Raw genomic sequence first — 20,166 nt, 5'->3', positions numbered from 1 at the left:
TTATTAAGGAAGTAGGCCCACATCTACTTTTGGAAACGGTAGTCTAGTATTTCACTGAAGCATTAGCATCATGACATTAGCCTCTGTTGCCCGGGCAACACATACTACAGTGGTCTATGATGCATCTGTTTTCAATCGTTAAAATAAACATTCCTCACAAATACATTTTCGTTGAAGGATTTATTATGACACTACATTAGAAGTAAATGATTTGTGGGTGAAATTATCATTACCTGTGGTTTCAAACCAGTGTTGCTCACTGCAACGCTGTAGCCTACGCGAGACACTACAAAAACATCTACACAGCTGTAGGAAGTCAAACGGCGACAGAACATGTTCGGCACTCCCCTTACTTAACCCTTGTGTTATCTTCGGGTCATTCTGACCCATCAGTCATTGTGACCCACCGTCGTATTGCGACAACTTTACCGCATACAAAAACAAAGTGAAGCATTTTTTTTTTACCGTTGGGCTGTCTCAGACCCCCCACATTGCAAAGGTTAAAAGAAAATAATTTTTATTTGTTTTTGTATTGGGTAAAATTGGGTAAACACAATGATGGTTCATTATGAACCTTTGGGTCATGTGACCCGAAGGCAGCACAAGGGTTAAATCAAAAGTCTATCTAACTGCTAACCTTAACTTCATTGCCACAGCCTAAACTTTGTCAATCTGTTCATGAAAATAATTAATTTCAGCCTAAACCGTACAACGGAACGTTAAATCCAATTCAACCAACGCAATCGCTACCAAGACGAACACAGCCGTAGTCTACTGTACCGTAGTAGTACAATTTACCGGGGCAGCTTCTCCACACAGGGATAGCGCACTTTGCGTTGTTACTGTTGTTACTTAATGATCGCTACCAGTGAGCTTTTCATGAAAGCGATTTTCCACTAAATAAATGTCAAGCTTATTTACGTTTTTGGGGGCATATTTTCAGTTAGAAGATGGTACTGTTTGAATCGCGATTCAATCTTCTACTGCCGGTAACGTCGTAGAATAATCTTCAGAGGGGGTTCTTTATTCATGAATGAATGCAATGAGTAGGCTAAATGCATGAAAATATCACGAGAAGGGAAAAACTTAAAAGGACGTTTACGTCATAGAGATTAGGTCAATTTTTACACCGGTCTGCCAAATTTATTCGTTTTGATTCAACGATGAGGATGCCTTTTGCAGGGGAAATGAGAAGATCTATTTCATTCTACACTTCACTCGTATTTTCAGTTGTAAATGAGCAGCAAAAAAAAATGCTTTTAAATCTATGTAATCTTTATAAATAATAAGTATGCATTTTTATATAAAATATATAGAAATATCAGTTGTAAAAATGTCATTCAAAAACGGACCCCTGTGCAACCGACGCAAACAAGCACACCCTACAATTTCCCCAGAAATTGTACCCTCTAGTTATGTTTCATATTGTGTATGAACAGCAGCAAGAGTGACTGACCTTCCGAGTGGTGAACGGGACTGCACCCGACTACATCAAGTCTCTCCTCCAGCCTTACACCCCCACCCGCCACCTACGGTCTTCTTCTGACAACCGTCTGGTGGTCCCACCGCTCAAGAGCGCCCACTCCCAATCCAAGCTCTTCTCCCATCTGGCCCCCCAATGGTGGAATCACCCCCCCACATCCATCAGAGACACTGACTGTCTTCCCACCTTCAAGAAAAGTTGTTGTTCCGGGAGTACAACGGTACTTAGGAATGATTTGCTGGACCTGATGTTAGTTTCCTCCAGGAAAACAATGATTCTTATTGAGGGACTTGTTTCTCTTGGTTAGTTGTAACTGATTTAACTTCTTGTACTGGCTTTGAATTATATTATTGTTGCTTGCTTTCCTGTAGGTACACTCTTACCCTTTTTGAGGTTCATGTTGTTTGATTGTAACTTGTTTAATTACATGCTCTTATGTTTCTTCCCATTGGCAACTATTTCCTTTTCACAATGTATGCTTCATGTTTTGGGTACCCACAATGTTTTGGGGGATATCTCGTTGTTCATGATCATTGACCTATGCACTTTTGTAAAGCTCTCTCTTGGAAGTCGCTTTGGATAAAAGTGTCTGCTAAATGAATAAATGTAAATGTAGGAGTGAATTATTGTAGAATATAATACAAATTGGACTGAAGCACAGAAAATACGTTGTCATCAACACACTAACCTTGCCAGTGTGAGGAATCAAACTGAGAATAAGGATCTACAAAATCGAAAGATCGGGAAAAAAGGCCTGGATCGGCCTTCTCAGAGGTCCCTGGAGACGGTATGACCAGAGCAGCTTAAACTTCACCTACTGGATGCCTAGCCAACCAGATAATCAAGGTGGTAAACGAGACTGTGTTCTGGCCCGGAGGAATAATCAAGAAAAATGTTGTAAACCCCACCCCTTCATCTGCTACACTAATAGGTCTCTAAGTCTGAAGGTGGACTTCACCACTGCAGAATGTAAATTAACATTACATGACATAAATCTCAAAACATTATATACTAGAAATTGAAAAATAAATGTATATATGCATTTATTTACTGTATAAATACTGTATTTTTAAAGTAGAGGAATTTAGCTATTAGTATTTAAAGCTGTACTAAAGTGGAGGTGTGTTTTTTTTTCTCGGAGCAAGTGACCCAAGTTGACCAGAACCTGACCTGGTCCAAAGCTCTGGCCCACAGCTGCACCAATCACAGACCTGGTGACCGTGTCTACCCAGGAGCTACAGAACCTTCTTGTCCAGGTTACAACACATTTACATTTAGTCATTTAGCAGACGCTCTTATCCAGAGCGACTTACAGTAAGTACAGGGACATTCCCCCGAGGCAAGTAGGGTGAAGTGCATTGCACAAGGACACAACGTCAGTTGGCATGACCGGGAATCGAACTGGCAACCTTCGGATTACTAGCCCGATTCCCTCACCGCTCAGCCACCTGACTCCCTACACAACCCAACACGACACACTTTTGTCAAATATGAGTTATTCATCCCATTAGAGACATGCACTGTGGTACTACATTACAAATATGTATTTATTATTCCGTCTTATTGTATTTATTAGTATTAATCTCACCCCAAGATGTAAAAATCAAATGTTATCATAAAAATAGAAACGCACACCGATTCCTAGCTACAGAACTGTGTTGATCAGGTTGCAGGATGTGCCTCCTCTCCATTTGTGTGGCTAAGACTGAAGTACTGGAGCTGTGGTTCTGGGTGAGCAAGCAGTTCCTGCAACCAGAACTGGGCCCGACACGGGCCCACTGAGTGCAACAAAGAGTGACAGAGTAAGTGGGATAAAAAAGGAGAGAAAGAGAGAGTGGACGGAGGAGAGAGAGAGAGCAACAATGGATTTCTCCATCTTTTATGATTTGACGTGTTTGTCATGTGTGGCTTGTGTTTGTTTACAGAAGACAGCAGGGTGGTGCAGTGGTAGGGTTGTGACACTGCTTTGTGTCGTCCAAACACAATACGTCTATCGCTTCTATTGGGTGGACCATGCAGCCTATTACTTTGTTTGTCTAAGGTTGGAGGATGTGTGTAATGTAGGATGTATCCTGATTCTGGGGAATTTAGGTGGAATGTTTGGTAGAGGTGGTTATCATGTTCTCTCATTGGTCGTACTCTGTATTGTTTTAATTTTTGTGAAAAAACTTGTGATTTTAGTTGTACATCTGAACATGATTCATTCTAAGAAGTAAAAAAATAAAGCTTTGAAGATTGATCTCACAAATACGTCATTGTTTTTCATGCTTGGTCAAGGATTTCTATCTAAACATTAGGCAGACCACTAACCATAAACATAATCTTTATAAACTGAGTGGGAGTTGCTAGTTTGTAGTCTGTGGCTTCAATACCTTCTATTTATAATCTATCTTTACGAACAAAGTGTTCCACCACAACATTTACCCTAACGTGGGAAGCTGTCAACTTTCATGCTGGAACTTAGTCCTGGGTCTCCTAGTTACACACGATCAAACAGGTTAGAGCAGAGCTTACCTCAAGGAGAGGAGAAAAGAGAGTCACTTTTCGAGATTCTAAAACGGCCTTAGTGACCCACTGCCCCCTTGTTGACCTCTGTTCCAATTTACTCTGTCAGGTCAGGGTTCAAGGCTGTCTGTGTCTGACACATTGTTCCGGATAGGTAGGGTCAAAGGTCTTGTTTGTTTCACTGGTGACACTGGAGGAAGTGAAGGGATTGGATTATGGAGAGATGAAAGGGGAGGGTCAAGGAGATGGAGTGATGAAAGGAGAGCTTTTCTTGCTCTCATCGGGTTCATTGATCTGTTTGTGTTTCACAGAAGGGGTGAACGAGTTTATTGGAGGCGGGCCCAGGAGAGTTGCTGAGGCAGAGGCAGACAGCTCTGCGGTGTCCTCTGGGGCCTGTGGAGGAATCACAGATCTGACATGACCGGATCACATTTCAGCTCTGCACATCAGCAAATATTTCATGAAAAAAGACATGAACTTGACCCCCCAAAAAGGGGGAATGGGACTCTGGTATGATTATTTGGCCTCACTGCACCTGGGAGCTGGAGGATCGCGAGAAGCTGCCTTCCCTTAAAGGTCGTCCTGTGATGAGAAAATGGTTTGGGCCTGACCTCTAGTGGGGAACTGGGATGACTACAAGAGTGACAGCCTTTATCCAACATGTAATTTGTGTTCATTTTCAAATTAAACTCCACCTTTCCAAGTATAACAAGGAAAAAAAAGGCAACAAAAATATACGATAGATCTCATTAACCGGCATTACGAGAGACACACCACATTTTCTAAACAATTATTTTATTGTATGAATTACACAGTATGGGACTGGGGGTCAAGCAGAGAGCTGGGTAGACATTGGTGTGTATGTCAAAGCTATAGGAACTGTAACCCCTGGTCACTAGTTAAAATCATTATCTTTTTCCCTCTCTCTCTCCCTCCTTCTCTCTCTCCCAGGTCTCTTTCCTCAGTAAGGATGGCTAACACTGCTGGTTTGAATGAGCACTCATTTCCTCATTTTCGCTCAAAAATGGGGCTGAGGTCCACATGGTGATGATGTCCAACATATCCGTCATTAAGGCTCTGATAGGATTATGGCATGTGAGGGTCTCTTGGTGAAATGCTGTTTCCAGGGAACTTCATAACTCCACATCACAACACACACATGACAGTGTCAAGGCAACACAATATGTCTATAATGCCCCCCTCCCATCCTTGTTGTTATGAACGTGGCAGATGTAGAGTGGATCTACTGTAGGGCTAACAAGTCTAGGTCCATCTGACTGTGTTCACGTAGCCTATCTATCAGTCTCCTGGTGCTCATTGGCTACACTGTAGGATATAAGATCTGCACGTCAATACAGGGGGAAGATGGCGGTTAGCGTGATCAAGTATATCAGATAGGAGTAAGGGAACAGATAGAGGTTAGGATGATCTCTTTGGTATTTAGCATTCCGTCAAGGCATGTGTTTGGGTGTTCTGATTTGCATATTGGTAGATTGTATTTGCATGTTGTAAAGGGATACAGATGGCTTTGGTCCAAGGTTTAGCTCCACCCATCTGGCACACTCAAGAGACTAAAAGTAAATGACCACTAAGTCTAATATTGTTGATGGACATTCAACATTCATCTCCAATCTGGGTTGATTGCATATTCTCATACATCTCATAAATAAAGAAGTGACATAATAACACACATTAATGTCAATACCTGAATAGAAGATTATAGTGACTGTATGTTAGCTACAAAATATGAAAGCAGTATATTTACATCAGAGCAAAGCTATACCAGTGTGCTGCTTGCAACACTTAATTTAAAAGTGATTATCTCTCAAAATGACTAGAAACCAGTGGTAACTCCCATCCTACATTAGTATGTGTTAAAATTTGAAAAAAAGGTGTAGACACAAACAAATACAAATATCTATAATCTATAATCTCAGAGTTGAAGTAGGTGGCATCTGTATAAAAGTAACAACATAGTGGACTGGGATAAGGCAAGTAAGTTATGGTTCAATAGCACCTGACTGGCACAAGCAATCCTTCTAGAGTGGATGTCAGTTTACTGATGGGTGTGTACTCAGTGCATTTCGTAAACTGGACTCCATTTCTTTAAAAAAACGCTGTGACAATGTTAGTAACTTGTTCTGTATAGAGCGAGGGACCAAGGCGTCTCGTGGCTTGCTCTCCACGTGTGTGTGAGTGTGTGTGTGTTTGTGTGTGTCTGCTTCTGTTTGTATTCTCGGAGGGTTGTTGTAATTCAGTCTTACAGAGACGACTCCTCCCTCTGCGGTTGTCTCATCTCTGCCCCTCTCCACTCACACACACACAGGAAGTAGCACCATCCTTTGGTCAAAAAGAAAAAGTCAAGCCAAGCCCACTGGCATGATTGGCCAGGGTCATGGAGCAGGGTTGGTTAGGAGCAGGGTCTATGTCCTCTTCATGCAGACTTGACAGCGACTGATGTGTGTTCGTAGGTTCCCTGCCTTAAGCGTGGCTGGGATCGGTTTCCTGAAAAGAGGGAAAAAAACAGCCATTTCACTCAACACCAGCTTGTTTTTGACACTTCTCATCCCCAAGCTGAAGTGCATCAGAACTCGCTTTTTCATTCATCCCCAGCTAAGTACATCCAGACTAGCCTCTCCTGGACACCTATTGTCCCCAGATAAGCTTCAGTGTCACACCTGTCCTATCCAAGTCGACAGAGCAGAATTCATTCCTGGCATCAAGCTCAAAGATCAGGGTGCGAATTACGGGGGGTTTGGGGGGGTCAGACCCCCCTAATTAAGACTTGGACCCCCCCAAAAGAGCTAAAAACAACAGGTCAGGGGGGTCGATACACGCCCTGGAGAAGAAGTTGACCCCCCCTATTGTCATTGTATAATTCGCACTCTGTCAAAAATACAGTAGGCCTACCGGTATATTACAAAAAAATCTAAAAAAACATGTCCGAGTGATGATAGCAAGACGGTAAATTAAGGAAAGAGAAAGAGTAGAAGTGACATTAGGAAAAGTAAAGATGCATAAAGGTGGATCGATGAAGGACGACAGAGAGATGCGTGTCTTACGTAAACATGTCCTCATCCTCGATTGTGGCGAGCCAGAAGGTGTAGGAGTTAGCGTAGTAGTTGCAGGTGCCCTTTCCGTGGCACTCGATGAAGGGGGCGCTGCGGAACTCCTCCAGACAGGAGCCGGGGGAGGCCAGGGCCTGGCCAAAACTCGCCGCACCAGAACCAGTGTTCTGCACGCGCACACACACACACACACACACACACACACACACACATCAAAACACAGTCAGTACATTCAACTCATATACAGTAGATGTCTCACACTAGTTTGGTGGACATCGTAAACCTAGACAGCCTATGAGTGATGGCCAGTTATGGGGCTACGTATCCTATCCCTGCTCACCATGACGTAGGAGTATCCAATCCACAGCGAGTCCCAGCCAGAGGGGCATGCTGGGATCATGATGGTCTGGCTGTGCACGGCTAGAACCATGGCAGGAGCCTCACACACGGAACACCTGTGGACACACACACGCACGCAAGCATGTAAACAACTATAATCATAGCAGAAATCTCATATTCCTAGGTACACACACACACACACCTGCTGATGAAGGGTTTGATGCTGTGTCCAGTGATAGGGGCCATGCTCATGGGCATGGGCTCAGGTGACGTGAGCCAATAGGAGTAGTCGTTGCGGGAGGCAAAGTTACAAACGTTGTTGATGTCACAGAACAGGAATGGCATGGGACTGAACTTCCTCAGACAGCTCCCGGCCGTGCCTAAACACACGCACACACAGTCACATATAGTCCCATTTATCGAACGTATCCGTGTGTGTGTGTGTGTTTGTGTGCTTACCAAGGTCCTGCCCATGTGTGCGCGTATTCCCCTGGACAGAGAGGAGGGAGTAGCCATCATAGATCAAGGACGTTCCCTCAGGACAGTCTGGAACATCCACCGATTGGCTGTGCCTGGTGACAAGAAAACCGTGGTCCATGGAGGAGGGCCCAGGTGGGCCTACCTGTCCAGGTACGCCATCAGGCCCAGGGGGTCCAGGGTGTCCTCTGGGTCCTAGAGAGAGAAAGGTCAGAGTATTACTGCGGGCTAGCCTACAGCACACAGACATGGCTCCAAAGCTTCAGTCGCGTGTTGCTAACCCAATGGACCAGTCAGGCCAGGTTCTCCTTTGGCTCCAGGATGACCGTTGTAGCCAGGATGCCCCTCTTCTCCCTTAATACCCTGAATACCAGTCACGCCTGGACAGAAAAGAGGGCCAGTGTGAGTTGAAGGAGTTTATTTGTGGACCTGTATGAAGTTTGCATGGAGACGATTGTTATGGAGTCACCTTGCTGTCCTTTCAGGCCAGGGAAGCCTTGGGGCCCCTCAGGACCACTGGGCCCCTGTGTTCCAGGGAAGCCAAGGTCTCCTTTAATGAAGATGTGGGGGCCAGGGGGGCCAGGTGGGCCGTCAATACCTGAAATGCAAAGAATCAGCCACAATGTCTTGATTAGATTCCAAACCTTTGAAGGAAATATTTAAGCTGAGGAGTGAGACTGTGTCGTCTGGTTGGACAATGTTGCGTAAGAGTACTGTTTCACCTTTGACCCCAGGGAATCCTTGGTCTCCCAGCTCTCCTTTAAACCCAACAAATCCAATCTCTCCCTTCGTCCCTAATGAATAAAGAGAGTTTTGAATTTAACACACACACACACATATGCACATACACACACACACAGACACACACTTCAGTTTACTGACCAGGGAACCCAGGCGCACCCTGCACACCAAGCTCTCCCTTCAGCCCATCAACACCTGGAAGGCCAGGTTGACCCTGTTACAAGTACACACATAAACACAGTGAGCTCATTTCAAGATTGTATTCTTATCCATACGGAATACCCATGATGTATCTAGTTGTATCAAAACAAGCAGTCAGTTAACTCAGGTTAACCCTTGTGTTATCTTCGGGTCGTTCTGACCCATCAGTCATTGTGACCCACCGTCGTATTGCGACAACTTTACCGCATACAAAAACAAAGTGAAGCATTTTCTTTTAACCGTTGGGCTGTCTCAGACCCCCCACATTGCGAAGGAAGAAAATTATTTTTATTTGTTTTTGTATTGGGTAAAATTGGGTAAACACAACGATGGTTCGTTATGAACCTTTGGGTCATGTGACCCGAAGGCAGCACGAGGGTGAGGAAGTGACCTACAGAAAGTCCCGGGTTTCCGCGGTCTCCTTTTAATCCCGTCTCCCCCTGCACGCCAGCTGGGCCACTCTCTCCCTTGTCCCCCTTGGAGCCCTCTCTACCTGGGATACCTGCTGGCCCGGGGGCCCCTGTGGATCCTGGAGAAGAGTGATTTTGGGGCAGGGAGTTGATAAGAGGATGTTAGGCTAGGAACAACCGATGGGAATTGTGTCATTCAAAATGTGTACGTGTGCAGGTTGTACCTGGCTCTCCAGGCTGTCCTGTCACTCCTTTGTCCCCCTTGGGCCCCTCCATGGAGGATCCTGGCAGGCCTCTCTCTCCTGGCTGGCCCTGGGGGCCGTGGAAGCCTGGTATGCCCTTGTCCCCCTTTGTCCCTGGAATACCTGAGAGACCTGGAGTACCCGGGACCCCATGACTACCCTTATTACCTTGGGAAGGGGGTAGGGTAATGGAAGGAAAGGATGAGGGAGGGGAGAGAGGGAGGGGAAAGATAGGGGGCGGAAGGGAGAGAGAGAGATACAAAGCTTTGAGCTACACAACATCACAGATTTGACCGACTATGATGAGAGGTATTTGTGCATGTTCGCTAGGTGATTTCACCTTTGGTGCCGGTCTGTCCATTAGTTCCAGGGAAGCCCCTGCCAGGTAACCCTGTGAGTGAAAGAAGCAGATCCAAAAGCTATTCAACACGATCAATAATTCAACATCAGCCACACAGGATGGGATTCCTCCTTGGGGGACTCCGCAAGAGGGATGAGACTAGAATATTGGCCCGGTTCTGCCCAACAGCTATATAGCACTTGGACTTGTCATGGTTCTGATACTGACCTGGGTCACCCCTCTCTCCTGAGGATCCAGGGATGCCGTCCACGCCCGATTCCCCCTTTTCCCCCACAGGCCCAGGAGGGCCCTGCAGGCCAGGGTCACCTTGGGGGTGGGAGGGACAGTCAGACACACTTCAAACACAGATACATCCTTGCTGAGATGAATACGTGTTTCCTAGACTGTACCGTATAGCAAGAGTTCTCCTTTTCAGTGTTTTCAGAATGCAGATTAGTACGCTGTACATTGTTTCGTATCAGACTGAAAAGGAAGTGTGTCATTGATCTGGTGACTGGTGAGTGACTCACCTGGTTGTCCCGGGCGCCCTGGCTCTCCAGATGACCCTGGCAGCCCGACAACTCCTTTCTCACCTGGCTGACCTGGCTGACCTGCATACACACACAGACAATGGGAGTTACATACAATAGCACCAATTGAAAAAATAGGGATTCAATCCTGCTGTACGGCATGGATAGGTACTGGCGGGTCGTTGCCACGTAAACAGTGAAAAGCTTTATGTTACTTACCTGGGTATCCAATGGAGCCCGTGTCCCCCTTGGAGCCTGATGTCCCTGGCATGCCTGGAACCCCCATAGAACCCTTCAGACCCTTATCTCCTGGGTTACCCGAGGTACCAGGCAAGCCAGTAAAACCCTGGGTGAAGAGAGGAAGTGAGTGAGTAAAACAAAGAAAGAGAGAATAGAGGTAGGTTAACCTCTTTCTTTTCCTTTATTATTTCAGATGGAATAATTATACACACACACACACACACACACACACACACACACACACATAAACACACAGCAGAGGGGATCCCCACCAGGACCCAAGTCATATACCTTCTCTCCAGGTGGTCCAGGTATGCCCACCCCTGGCTTCCCAGGCACACCCTGGTCTCCTTTGTCCCCGTCAGAGCCCCTGAAGCCTGTGTGCCCAGGTGTGCCCACAATCCCCTTGGCACCCTTTGGACCAGTCGAACCTTCAAACACATACAGAAAGTCCTGGGGTGAGTTTCTTCGGAAAAGATCGGGCCTATTCTAGACCCTATAGGGTTTATTGTAAATGCAGAGGCTGAGGAGCGTCAAGGCATGATCTGTGTCTTCTGTTGCGGATTGAGAGAAGCACCTGGTAGTCCCATGTCTCCAGAAGAGCCTTTCTGTCCAGGTTTGCCTTCACCGCCAGGCTCTCCAGGAAAACCCAAGTCTCCCTTCACACCTGGGACGCAATTGCAAAAACACACACAGAGAGAGGGAGACGTAGAACTTAAATAGACATACAGCAGCACATTTCCCTTGATTCTATCGTGAGAACCGCATCCTGTGACTCACCCGCTTGTCCAGGCTGACCAGGCTCGCCATCCTTCCCCGGCATTCCAGGTGAGCCAGGTTGCCCCGTGTAACCCTTCTGTCCCGTCTTACCTGGGTTACCTTGGGGGAGATGGGAATTAAACACGCCATGACTACTCCTGTACTAGGATGCAGAATAAGGTGTTGTGTTGCCCTGTCGCATTGTGTCGTTCCGTGTTGTCTCCGTGTTCGGTCGTGTTTTGTGAAAGTGCTGAGCTGCTGTGTTGTGCAGAGTGACGGTGTGTGATAGTGCCGTGCGACGCTGGCTACCTGTCACTCCGATATCTCCCTTCTCTCCCTTCATGTGTTCCATGTCCACTTCAGTCATGTTCCCCGGGGGCCCCTGCAGTCCTTGTTCCCCCCTCTCTCCCTTGGGGCCTTGCTCACCAAAATCTCCCCTGGGCCCTGTTAGTCCAGGGTCACCTGGCAGGAGACAAGCAGACAGGCTCAGCACCACAACAGAACCATGGATCAGATTTGGTTGTCCATGTCAGCTCCTCTAACAGGTTCATCCTTAATAGATCTTTGGTTGGCGAGATCCCTGAAGATCCTCTGTAAACCCCTGGGAGAATCGTATTAGGTTCCTGTTAGATGACTGTATTGATCCAATGTTCTGTAACTGTTGTTGAAAGGGTTCTATATGGGGAGTCAGGTGGCTGAGCGGTGAGGGAATCGGGATAGTAATCCGAAGGTTGCCAGTTCGATTCCCGGTCATGCCAACTGACGTTGTGTCCTTGGGCAAGGCACTTCACCCTACTTGCCTCGGGGGAATGTCCCTGTACTTACTGTAAGTCGCTCTGGATAAGAGCGTCTGCTAAATGACTAAAATGTAAAATGTAAAATATGGCACAAACAATGGCCCTGAACTGTTTCAAGAAGATTCAACTAGGACAACCACTGAATTAGCTAAGAATGTTATAGAAACAGTCCTGAATCGACTGTAGTACAAGTAGACAGATGACAACACAAAGAAGGTGTCTCACCTCTGAGGCCAGGAGAACCTGGTGAGCCGAGAGACCCCTGGTAACCTGGGGTTCCTGGAGTCCCTATGACACCCATCTCTCCCTTGGGACCTGACACACACACACACACACACATACAAAGCAGTGTTTAAAAGATGCATGGCTGTGCCTTAGTTTCTCTATGTATGGCATCTTTGTGGTCTCTGGCGGGGCTGCCTTGCTCCAGTCTGACCTGGGTCTCCTGGTAGGCCATCTCTACCAGAGGCGCCCGGTCGTCCGGCCAGGCCCTTAGATCCCTGGGGGCCTGGGAAGCCTTGGTCTCCCTTGTCCCCTGGAAAACCAGGCATGTCTTGGCCAGGGGAACCAGGGAATCCCTTGTCTCCCTTCACACCATCCCGACCTGCACACACACACACACGTACACACACACACAAATAATGTAAATATAAGTCAACTTATAAGAAGCAGTTCTGTAGATAGTGAATGTGATTTGCCATATGAGTATACTATGTGTGTGTAATGGAGGGGGCGGAGGGCTTACCAAAGGGTCCTGTTTTTCCAGGGGGTCCCATGGGCCCGGGGGCTCCAGGGTCCCCAGCTCCAGGAGGTCCTGGCTGGCCTGACACACCGTGACGTCCTGGTGGTCCTGGGTCACCTGGGGACGATGACCACATACCACGCTGTAACAACTAATCAGGTCTATAACCTAGGACCATGAAAGCTCACTGAGATCTTCACTGAGATCTTCACTGAGATGCCAGGTGAGGGCTTACCAGCCAATTTGGCTGGTAAGCCATTAAGTTAACTTTTTACTTTACTTTACTACTCTAGCTAGCTCTTATTACCTCCTATGATCCACTATGCTTCGTTTGACTTCTTCCTTGTGTTTTCTGGTGGACGCTCCGTTGGTTTCCACGGTTTCTCGCGCCGGTTTTACTTCAACTGCGCGCAGCCAATGCGCGTATAAAACGTTATCACGTAGCATTACGGCACAGTATTCATGGGAAACTTAGGAAGTACTGCCAGGGGGATAAATGACCGAGAACCATGCCGAGAACAGAGCCTTATGTATCATTCATCTAATGCCTCATGTATCACCGGCCAAACTGGCTAGTGAGTTTTTATTAACACCCGCCAAAATGAATTTTAACCTGCATTTGGCGGGTTGGCGGGTGTTAATTTAGAACCCTGCTTATGACGCTAGGTTGTCAGGAACATGTAGTACTTTTTAGAGTTTAGTAGTATAGTACTTAAACATTTACATTTAGTCATTTAGCTGACGCTCTTATCCAGAGCGGGGGGACATTCCCCCCGAGGCAAGTAGGGTGAAGTGCCTAGCGTCACTGAAGCGTCACTGTACCTTTTATTCCTTGAGGTCCGGGCGGTCCTGAGGCTCCCTCCGTTCCTGGGATGCCAGGCAGCCCCACTTTGCCCTTGTCCCCAGGAAAGCCTGTCACCCCTGGGGGGCCGTCTGAGCCCTTGGGCCCTGGCAGACCCCTGCCAGGCTCTCCCTACAGGTGTGTGGGGAGGGAGGGGGGGGTCATGTCAGTTAATACAGACTACAAAGGAGAGATTGCACCACTGTCTTCACAACATTGGGACAGGGGGATTAGACTAGCCAACACAAGGTCTCCCAAACCCCACCTGATTGCAGGGCGACTGTTTCACCTTCAGTGACTGACTTGCCAAAACATAAACCAGTGCACACACACACCTTTGGACCTGGCCCTCCAGGCCGTCCAGAGAGGCCGTCGTTCCCCTGTCTACCTGACTCTCCCGGGACTCCAGGGGCTCCAGGGGTTCCAGAGTATCCTAGGAACACACAGGCAGAGAAATCCCTCTAAACCAAGGGTAGGAGAGGCGTGAGAGGGAGAGGAGGAGGTGAAGCGCTTTGGTACCTTTGGGTCCAGGTAGTCCAGGAAATCCTATGCCAGGTTGACCGGGGTCTCCCTTCGGTCCTGGGAATCCCGGCATCCCAGGGTCACCCTGGGGCCCGCTGTTACCTGGTCCGAACAGCATGAGACAGAGCAGACAGAGAGGTATAGAGAAGGACCCTCAGCCACATCATTCAAGCCATCAATGAGACATGTGTAGATCCATGCCAGAGCCTTGTTGGTCATGGCTGTGTGGAGGTGTAACGCCCAGGCTGAGGCCCACCTTGTAGTCCAGGTCGACCTGTCTCTCCTCTGGCTCCAGGAGTTCCCTGTGGTCCAGGTGCGCTCACTCCTTTACCTGGCTCTCCCTTCACACCTGGGACACAGGGAGGAACCCCACACAAAAGTCACTCCTGTGTTCCTGCGTATGAGCATGTCTGTGAGTATGTGTGTGCCAAACGTGTGTGTGTGTGTGTGTAATGTATGTGTGTGTGTGTGCTATGTAGCACAGAGCCAAACCTTCAACACGGTCATAATCTGACGACCTCAGTAAGACACAGTATTGCTATATGTGTGTGCGTGTTCCGTGTGTCTGTATGTGTACCGGATGTGTGTGTAGTGTATGCGTGAGTGTGTACTGCATGTGTGTGTGTGTGTGTGTACGTTCATCCACCTGGTTGTCCAGGGGCTCCTGGTCTGCCTGGCTGACCCGTGGTGCCCTTATCTCCAGCCTCGCCAGTTCGCCCGAACCCTGGCTGTCCTGGAGGGCCTCTCTCCCCTGTGCGCCCCATGGGACCTGAGTCTCCGTCCCGACCGCGTTCCCCCTTAATGCCCTCTCTGGCCTGTCAGGCAAGGTTAGAGAGAGAAGAGGGAATGATTGTGCAATCACAATCTCACACTGCTCTGTAATGGCAGATTCCAATGTTATGTTACAAACCTGTTCCAAGCACATACACGGATAAACATACACACAGATTCACACACACATACACACATACGTACGGGGTCTCCTTTGGGCCCCGGAATGCCTGGTTTGCCATCCTGCCCCGGCAGACCGTCCACCCCTGGTAATCCGGATGTGCCAGCTGTGCCAGGCAGCCCCTTGGCTCCCTTGAGCCCAGGAGCCACGTAGATGTCCCCTGGCTCACCGACGGACCCAGGGGCCCCCATCAAACCTGGAGTACCCACACTACCCTGGAGAGGAGAGATTAGTGAAGTGTCTCATTCCCTACAGTGGTCCATGCGGCATCCAGTCGGGTGACGACAGCAGGTCAGAGGATCTACTCACGGGTGTTCCTGGAGGTCCAGATGGACCAGACTGACCCTTGTCTCCCTTGCTGCCTGCTGGGCCTGGGTAACCTGTCAGGGCCACGGAGGGGATGGTCGTTACCTTATACCTTATATAATTTACAATGCACTGGGCTATAATCTAGCCGTGCCTTGTTACACACTGGTTTATAATCCATTTTATCAGTAACTTACAATATACTGGTGTACATTCATATTAAGATAGCAGTTTAACTGTAATTGTTGTTTCTAAAGCCACAGAGTGGTCTTACGACCACCAGAGTATCAGCTGCATGTCACGTTTTATGATTTATTTGTATTTTTATATACTTAGTGCATGTGTGTCATCTCACCTTGTGGTCCTTTGGGCCCCTGGGGGCCGGTTGATCCTGGGGGGCCGAAGGATTCACACTGTACACACGTGTCCCCACTGTCACCTAAGAGTGTAGAGTGAGTGTTACTCAACATGGTAGAACAACAGACAGACAGACAGACAGACAGACAGACAGAGGAGGAGCATCGTGACACCCTGTAGAATCTTACCTTTCTGTCCCAACTCCCCTCTAAGACCCTGAGGTCCAGGAGGGCCAGGGCCTCCCTTCTGTATTCCTGGACATGGTTCATCTGTACCTGTGGATACACACACACACACAAACACATATAGGCACTGTTAGAGAATTGTGATACACTTCATACTATAAAACAGTGTGATGTTCCATCAGCATATGTCATATGTCTTTGCTATGCCTACCCACTAGTCCAGGGGGGCCGGGAGGTCCAGCCAATCCGTCCTGTCCAGGGGCCCCCCGGAGAGACTCCCCATCCAGTCCTGGATTGCCCTTGAGGCCAACATCTCCTTTTTGGCCTCTCTCACCAGGAGGGCCTTCTATGTGTCCTCCTAAAATATACCACAGAGATTCCTAATTAGGTTATTTTAGCTTTTGATAGCGCTTCAAGTGTGGATCATAGACCATGCTATTTCTTACCAGGGGGTCCAGTATCGCCTTGGATACCAGGGAAACCTGTCAGAAGGAATGCGAAGATTGAGAGTCAGTCATGGAACATGGTAACACAGTGTGTTTGTTGGTAGTAGAGAGTGTGTGAGAGAGTATGTGTGTTTGTGTGTGTGTACTGACTATACCTCTCTCTCCTTGTAATCCAGGAAAACCAGGGGGCCCTTGGGGGCCAGGTGAACCCTAAAACATCACAGAGGTGAGTCACATCACCATGATAGGACCACAATATCCAGCCAGCTTCACTGATTTAGAGCAGAGTGGTAACAGCAGCATCTGCTGGCGATTCTGAGAACTGCTTCCTTATGTTCAGTGTCACCTTTTGTGTGGCGTTCATATTTTTGCTACTCCAGCTAATGTTCATGGGGTTTTAAAACAATGAAGCCATGACAACATGTTTAACAATGTATCAAAATAATGCACTAATCAAACACCACAAATGGTAAGGAAATGGACAAAATCATTCAGGGACAGGGACACAGCCAAGTTTTGGGCGCTATTTTGAAAGAGCAGGCCCAGGGTTGAGAAAGACAGAGTGAAGGCACAGAGCAAACCTTTTGAATGTATGAAATCCTGCAAACGGACGTTAGAACCAACAGAACTTATATTCGGATGGCTTTGGAAAGAGTCAGTGTACTCACATATCCTGGAGGTCCCCTCTCTCCCTTTTCACCCTGCAATGAGAACGTCAGGTTAGCATAACGCTGGCGTCCGATGACAGACGTGGCCAACTCAACCAGCCTGTTTCAGGTATGACTGTACTGTTTCAGATACTGTGTGTCGACGGTTGTTATAGTTACCGTCTCTCCGTTGTATCCAGGAGTCCCGGAGAAGCCTTTCTCTCCCTGTATGTGGGCGGATAGGTTAAAGGTCACAATACATATATCCACTATTAAAATGAATCCAAATAGAACCATGGAGTTTGAGAGAGAGAGAGAGAGAGAGAGAGAGAGAGAGAGAGAGAGAGAGAGAGAGAGAGAGAGAGAGAGAGAGAGAGAGAGAGAGAGAGAGAGAGAGAGAGAGAGAGAGAGAGAGAGAGAGAGAATGTACCCCACCGTAAATCCATTGTCCCCATCCTTTCCGGGTTTGCCCTGAAATTGAAAGTAACTTGTTTACACTGCAGCAAAGAGATGAGCTAGATGAGAGAGTCCTACAGATATTGGACCTTGGAGGCAGATGAGCCTGTGTTACGGGACTCACCCTGGGCCCAGGTGGTCCGGGCTCCCCCTTCACACCAGTCACATGGGGCACGCAGGCTCCCTGCAGAGGAGAAGGAGCTACAGGGTTCATATCTCTGACAGGCGGCCATGACAGAGTCACAGCTTTTGCCACGACGATTGCTGAGAAGGCGATTCTGATGGACACAGCATTTATGCTCCCCGCAGAGTATATGTATTTAACATGAATTAAGGTCCCGACAGAGAGAATCAAACACTCACTTTGTCGCCTTTTTCTCCTTGGGATCCTCTGTCTCCCTAGGGAATAGACACAAACACGGTTTAGAAAGATGCTATTCATCCGTCCATCCATCAACCTAAGCATACACGCATCATACATAGATCCACACATAATTCCATGCATCCATTTTTTGATACATCTACCAATCCATGCATCCATCCAACCATCCATCCATCCATTCCTCTGCAGTTGATCATGGATGGTTACTGTGATGAGTAGAAGAAAGGCTTACTGGGATGTAGTGTGTGATGGAAGGGCCTGTTTGTTCCCCTGGCCCACCAGGGGGGCCCGGTGGGCCAGGTGGCCCCTGGAGTCCTTTATCACCCTGGGGGGAGAGGAGAAGACAGGAGAGCCACACTCAGATTGAAGCAGATCATGTGATTCTTCACACTGACACAAGCAAAGCCACCACCAGTAACAATACAATATTCAAAAAAGTGTAACAATAAACGGTCTGAATGTTAACAAAGCTCATTTTCCACTTGAGAAAAATAGAAAGCCCTTCGTCAAATGTGCCTCAGATCTGCTGCATCTCACCTTGTCTCCTTTCTCACTCTGAAAGGACAGTCGGTCACCCTGGAGGAGAACAGGAGAAGTGTAAAACATCCTGTGACATCACTTACAGTCGTCTTTGACACCATGAGTGTGGGACACACTGAACGAACGCAGGAAGCGATAGAACTCGGTGTGACGGTTGCACCATCCTACCTTCTCTCCTGGAGGACCGGGGGGGCCGGGGAAACCCTGGAGAATACAGACAGAGAAAATCACAACACTTTCATCAAAATACCAGTGCATACACAGTTTATTCGTTGACAATGTTCTGTTTACAGTATAATCTAGAGACTAGTCCTGTGTTAAGTGTCTAGTCTATGGTTTAGAGTCTAGTTCTATGTCCTGGACTGTGGTCTACGGTCTTTGGTTTAGATGTATTTGGATGCTGAGCCTCACTTTGGGTCCTTCATCTCCTGGGGGCCCCTTGGGGCCCAGAGGGCCAACTGGTCCTTGTAATCCCTGTGACACAGAAATTGTTTCACAAGTGAATACAAGCATGCACTCACTCACATACACACACGCACACACGCACGCGCACGCACATACTTGTTGTCCAGGTCTTCCAGGGAATCCGATGTCTCCTTTTATTCCCATAACAATCCCAGGTTCTCCCTGTTGCGAGAGAGATATAGAGAGATATAGAGAGATAGAGAGTGAGAGAGAGAGATAGATCAGAAGCTGACATTTGTAGGGCAGGTTTTATTGAAATAAAGACATGGCCAAACATCGAAGCAGCATTTACACTGTCACCTTTCCATGTCACTCACCTTCATTCCTTGGAGTCCAGGCAGACCCTGGGGAGAGACAACAGTTACAATGGATGGTAGTGACACAGTGTAACATGATTGTGATCATACCATCCTAATTGGGAGTCAGGTGGCTGAAATGTTAGGGAATCGGGCTAGTAATCTGAAGGTTGCCTGTTCGATTCCTGGCAGGGTCAAATGATGTTGTGCCTCGGGGGAATGTCCCTGTACTTACTGTAAGTTGCTCTGGATAAGAGCGTCTGCTAAATGACTAAATGTAAATGTAATTGTGAGGTCTGTGATGTCTGGAGCATGGAGGGGAAACTGATCAACTGCTCTGAGTTTCTACGGAGTGAGCAGTTGGTCATGTGACTGTGGAATAAAACCATTGGTCATGTGACTGTGGAATAAACCCATTGATAATGTGACTGCTTACAGGTGGACCCTGCAGGCCATGTAAGCCAGGACTCCCATCAGTTCCTCGTTCTCCCTGAAACACACACACACACACAAACACAACACTGTCAAACATTGAAAAGCCTGATTTGGTCACATCTAAAACCAGGCAACAGACCCTATGCTTTACCTTGGTCCCATTGCACCCTGGGATACCTTGTGATCCTGGAGGGCCATCTTGTCCAGGAATACCCTGAGGAGGACACACATGTTCAAACACACGCACATATAACATTGTCCGGCAGAGTGTAGTGAGATGTGTAGAGGACTGGTCAGAACATACCGGAAGGCCGGCGTTTCCTGGGAAACCTGCTAGACCAGGAGGGCCCTGCAAGAGATAACACAAATACAGTTATCACCATGACAATGCCCTTCTTCACCATGGCGACCTAGCCCACAGTAAGGAGGGTGGACCTGATGAGACGGACACACTGAGATCCA

The 20,166-nt window shown here is 47.7% G+C and overlaps 1 protein-coding gene across 1 annotated transcript in view; it reads right to left on the bottom strand.

The window, feature by feature from the left end:
• Positions 1 to 4,766: 4,766 nt before the first annotated feature.
• col4a1 (collagen, type IV, alpha 1) overlaps positions 4,767 to 20,166 on the bottom strand; it is a 31,161-nt gene continuing 15,761 nt past the window's right edge. The window contains exons 5-52 of the mRNA XM_062457133.1: positions 20,009 to 20,053; positions 19,856 to 19,918; positions 19,706 to 19,759; positions 19,291 to 19,317; positions 19,070 to 19,135; positions 18,920 to 18,982; positions 18,677 to 18,712; positions 18,506 to 18,544; positions 18,201 to 18,293; positions 17,950 to 17,985; positions 17,711 to 17,770; positions 17,566 to 17,601; positions 17,311 to 17,355; positions 17,152 to 17,184; positions 16,639 to 16,693; positions 16,484 to 16,519; positions 16,249 to 16,395; positions 16,041 to 16,127; positions 15,851 to 15,934; positions 15,499 to 15,569; positions 15,213 to 15,404; positions 14,884 to 15,052; positions 14,494 to 14,586; positions 14,235 to 14,339; positions 14,051 to 14,148; positions 13,697 to 13,847; positions 12,878 to 12,991; positions 12,569 to 12,736; positions 12,358 to 12,447; positions 11,645 to 11,797; positions 11,357 to 11,455; positions 11,154 to 11,243; positions 10,868 to 11,007; positions 10,556 to 10,682; positions 10,337 to 10,417; positions 10,035 to 10,133; positions 9,807 to 9,857; positions 9,449 to 9,634; positions 9,210 to 9,343; positions 8,755 to 8,827; positions 8,595 to 8,666; positions 8,342 to 8,470; positions 8,154 to 8,252; positions 7,855 to 8,067; positions 7,598 to 7,775; positions 7,397 to 7,511; positions 7,051 to 7,223; positions 4,767 to 6,493 (exon numbers count right to left, since the gene is read on the bottom strand). Coding sequence (XP_062313117.1) covers positions 6,412 to 6,493; positions 7,051 to 7,223; positions 7,397 to 7,511; positions 7,598 to 7,775; positions 7,855 to 8,067; positions 8,154 to 8,252; positions 8,342 to 8,470; positions 8,595 to 8,666; positions 8,755 to 8,827; positions 9,210 to 9,343; positions 9,449 to 9,634; positions 9,807 to 9,857; positions 10,035 to 10,133; positions 10,337 to 10,417; positions 10,556 to 10,682; positions 10,868 to 11,007; positions 11,154 to 11,243; positions 11,357 to 11,455; positions 11,645 to 11,797; positions 12,358 to 12,447; positions 12,569 to 12,736; positions 12,878 to 12,991; positions 13,697 to 13,847; positions 14,051 to 14,148; positions 14,235 to 14,339; positions 14,494 to 14,586; positions 14,884 to 15,052; positions 15,213 to 15,404; positions 15,499 to 15,569; positions 15,851 to 15,934; positions 16,041 to 16,127; positions 16,249 to 16,395; positions 16,484 to 16,519; positions 16,639 to 16,693; positions 17,152 to 17,184; positions 17,311 to 17,355; positions 17,566 to 17,601; positions 17,711 to 17,770; positions 17,950 to 17,985; positions 18,201 to 18,293; positions 18,506 to 18,544; positions 18,677 to 18,712; positions 18,920 to 18,982; positions 19,070 to 19,135; positions 19,291 to 19,317; positions 19,706 to 19,759; positions 19,856 to 19,918; positions 20,009 to 20,053 — 4,650 coding nt within the window. The 3' untranslated portion in view covers positions 4,767 to 6,411. The remainder of the gene's footprint in view (positions 6,494 to 7,050; positions 7,224 to 7,396; positions 7,512 to 7,597; positions 7,776 to 7,854; positions 8,068 to 8,153; positions 8,253 to 8,341; positions 8,471 to 8,594; positions 8,667 to 8,754; positions 8,828 to 9,209; positions 9,344 to 9,448; positions 9,635 to 9,806; positions 9,858 to 10,034; positions 10,134 to 10,336; positions 10,418 to 10,555; positions 10,683 to 10,867; positions 11,008 to 11,153; positions 11,244 to 11,356; positions 11,456 to 11,644; positions 11,798 to 12,357; positions 12,448 to 12,568; positions 12,737 to 12,877; positions 12,992 to 13,696; positions 13,848 to 14,050; positions 14,149 to 14,234; positions 14,340 to 14,493; positions 14,587 to 14,883; positions 15,053 to 15,212; positions 15,405 to 15,498; positions 15,570 to 15,850; positions 15,935 to 16,040; positions 16,128 to 16,248; positions 16,396 to 16,483; positions 16,520 to 16,638; positions 16,694 to 17,151; positions 17,185 to 17,310; positions 17,356 to 17,565; positions 17,602 to 17,710; positions 17,771 to 17,949; positions 17,986 to 18,200; positions 18,294 to 18,505; positions 18,545 to 18,676; positions 18,713 to 18,919; positions 18,983 to 19,069; positions 19,136 to 19,290; positions 19,318 to 19,705; positions 19,760 to 19,855; positions 19,919 to 20,008; positions 20,054 to 20,166) is intronic.

The sequence above is a fragment of the Osmerus eperlanus genome, chromosome 3 (genome assembly GCF_963692335.1).
Source record: "Osmerus eperlanus chromosome 3, fOsmEpe2.1, whole genome shotgun sequence".
In the NCBI taxonomy this organism is placed as follows: Eukaryota; Metazoa; Chordata; class Actinopteri; order Osmeriformes; family Osmeridae; genus Osmerus; species Osmerus eperlanus.
This window is presented reverse-complemented; position numbering and strand designations above follow the sequence as displayed.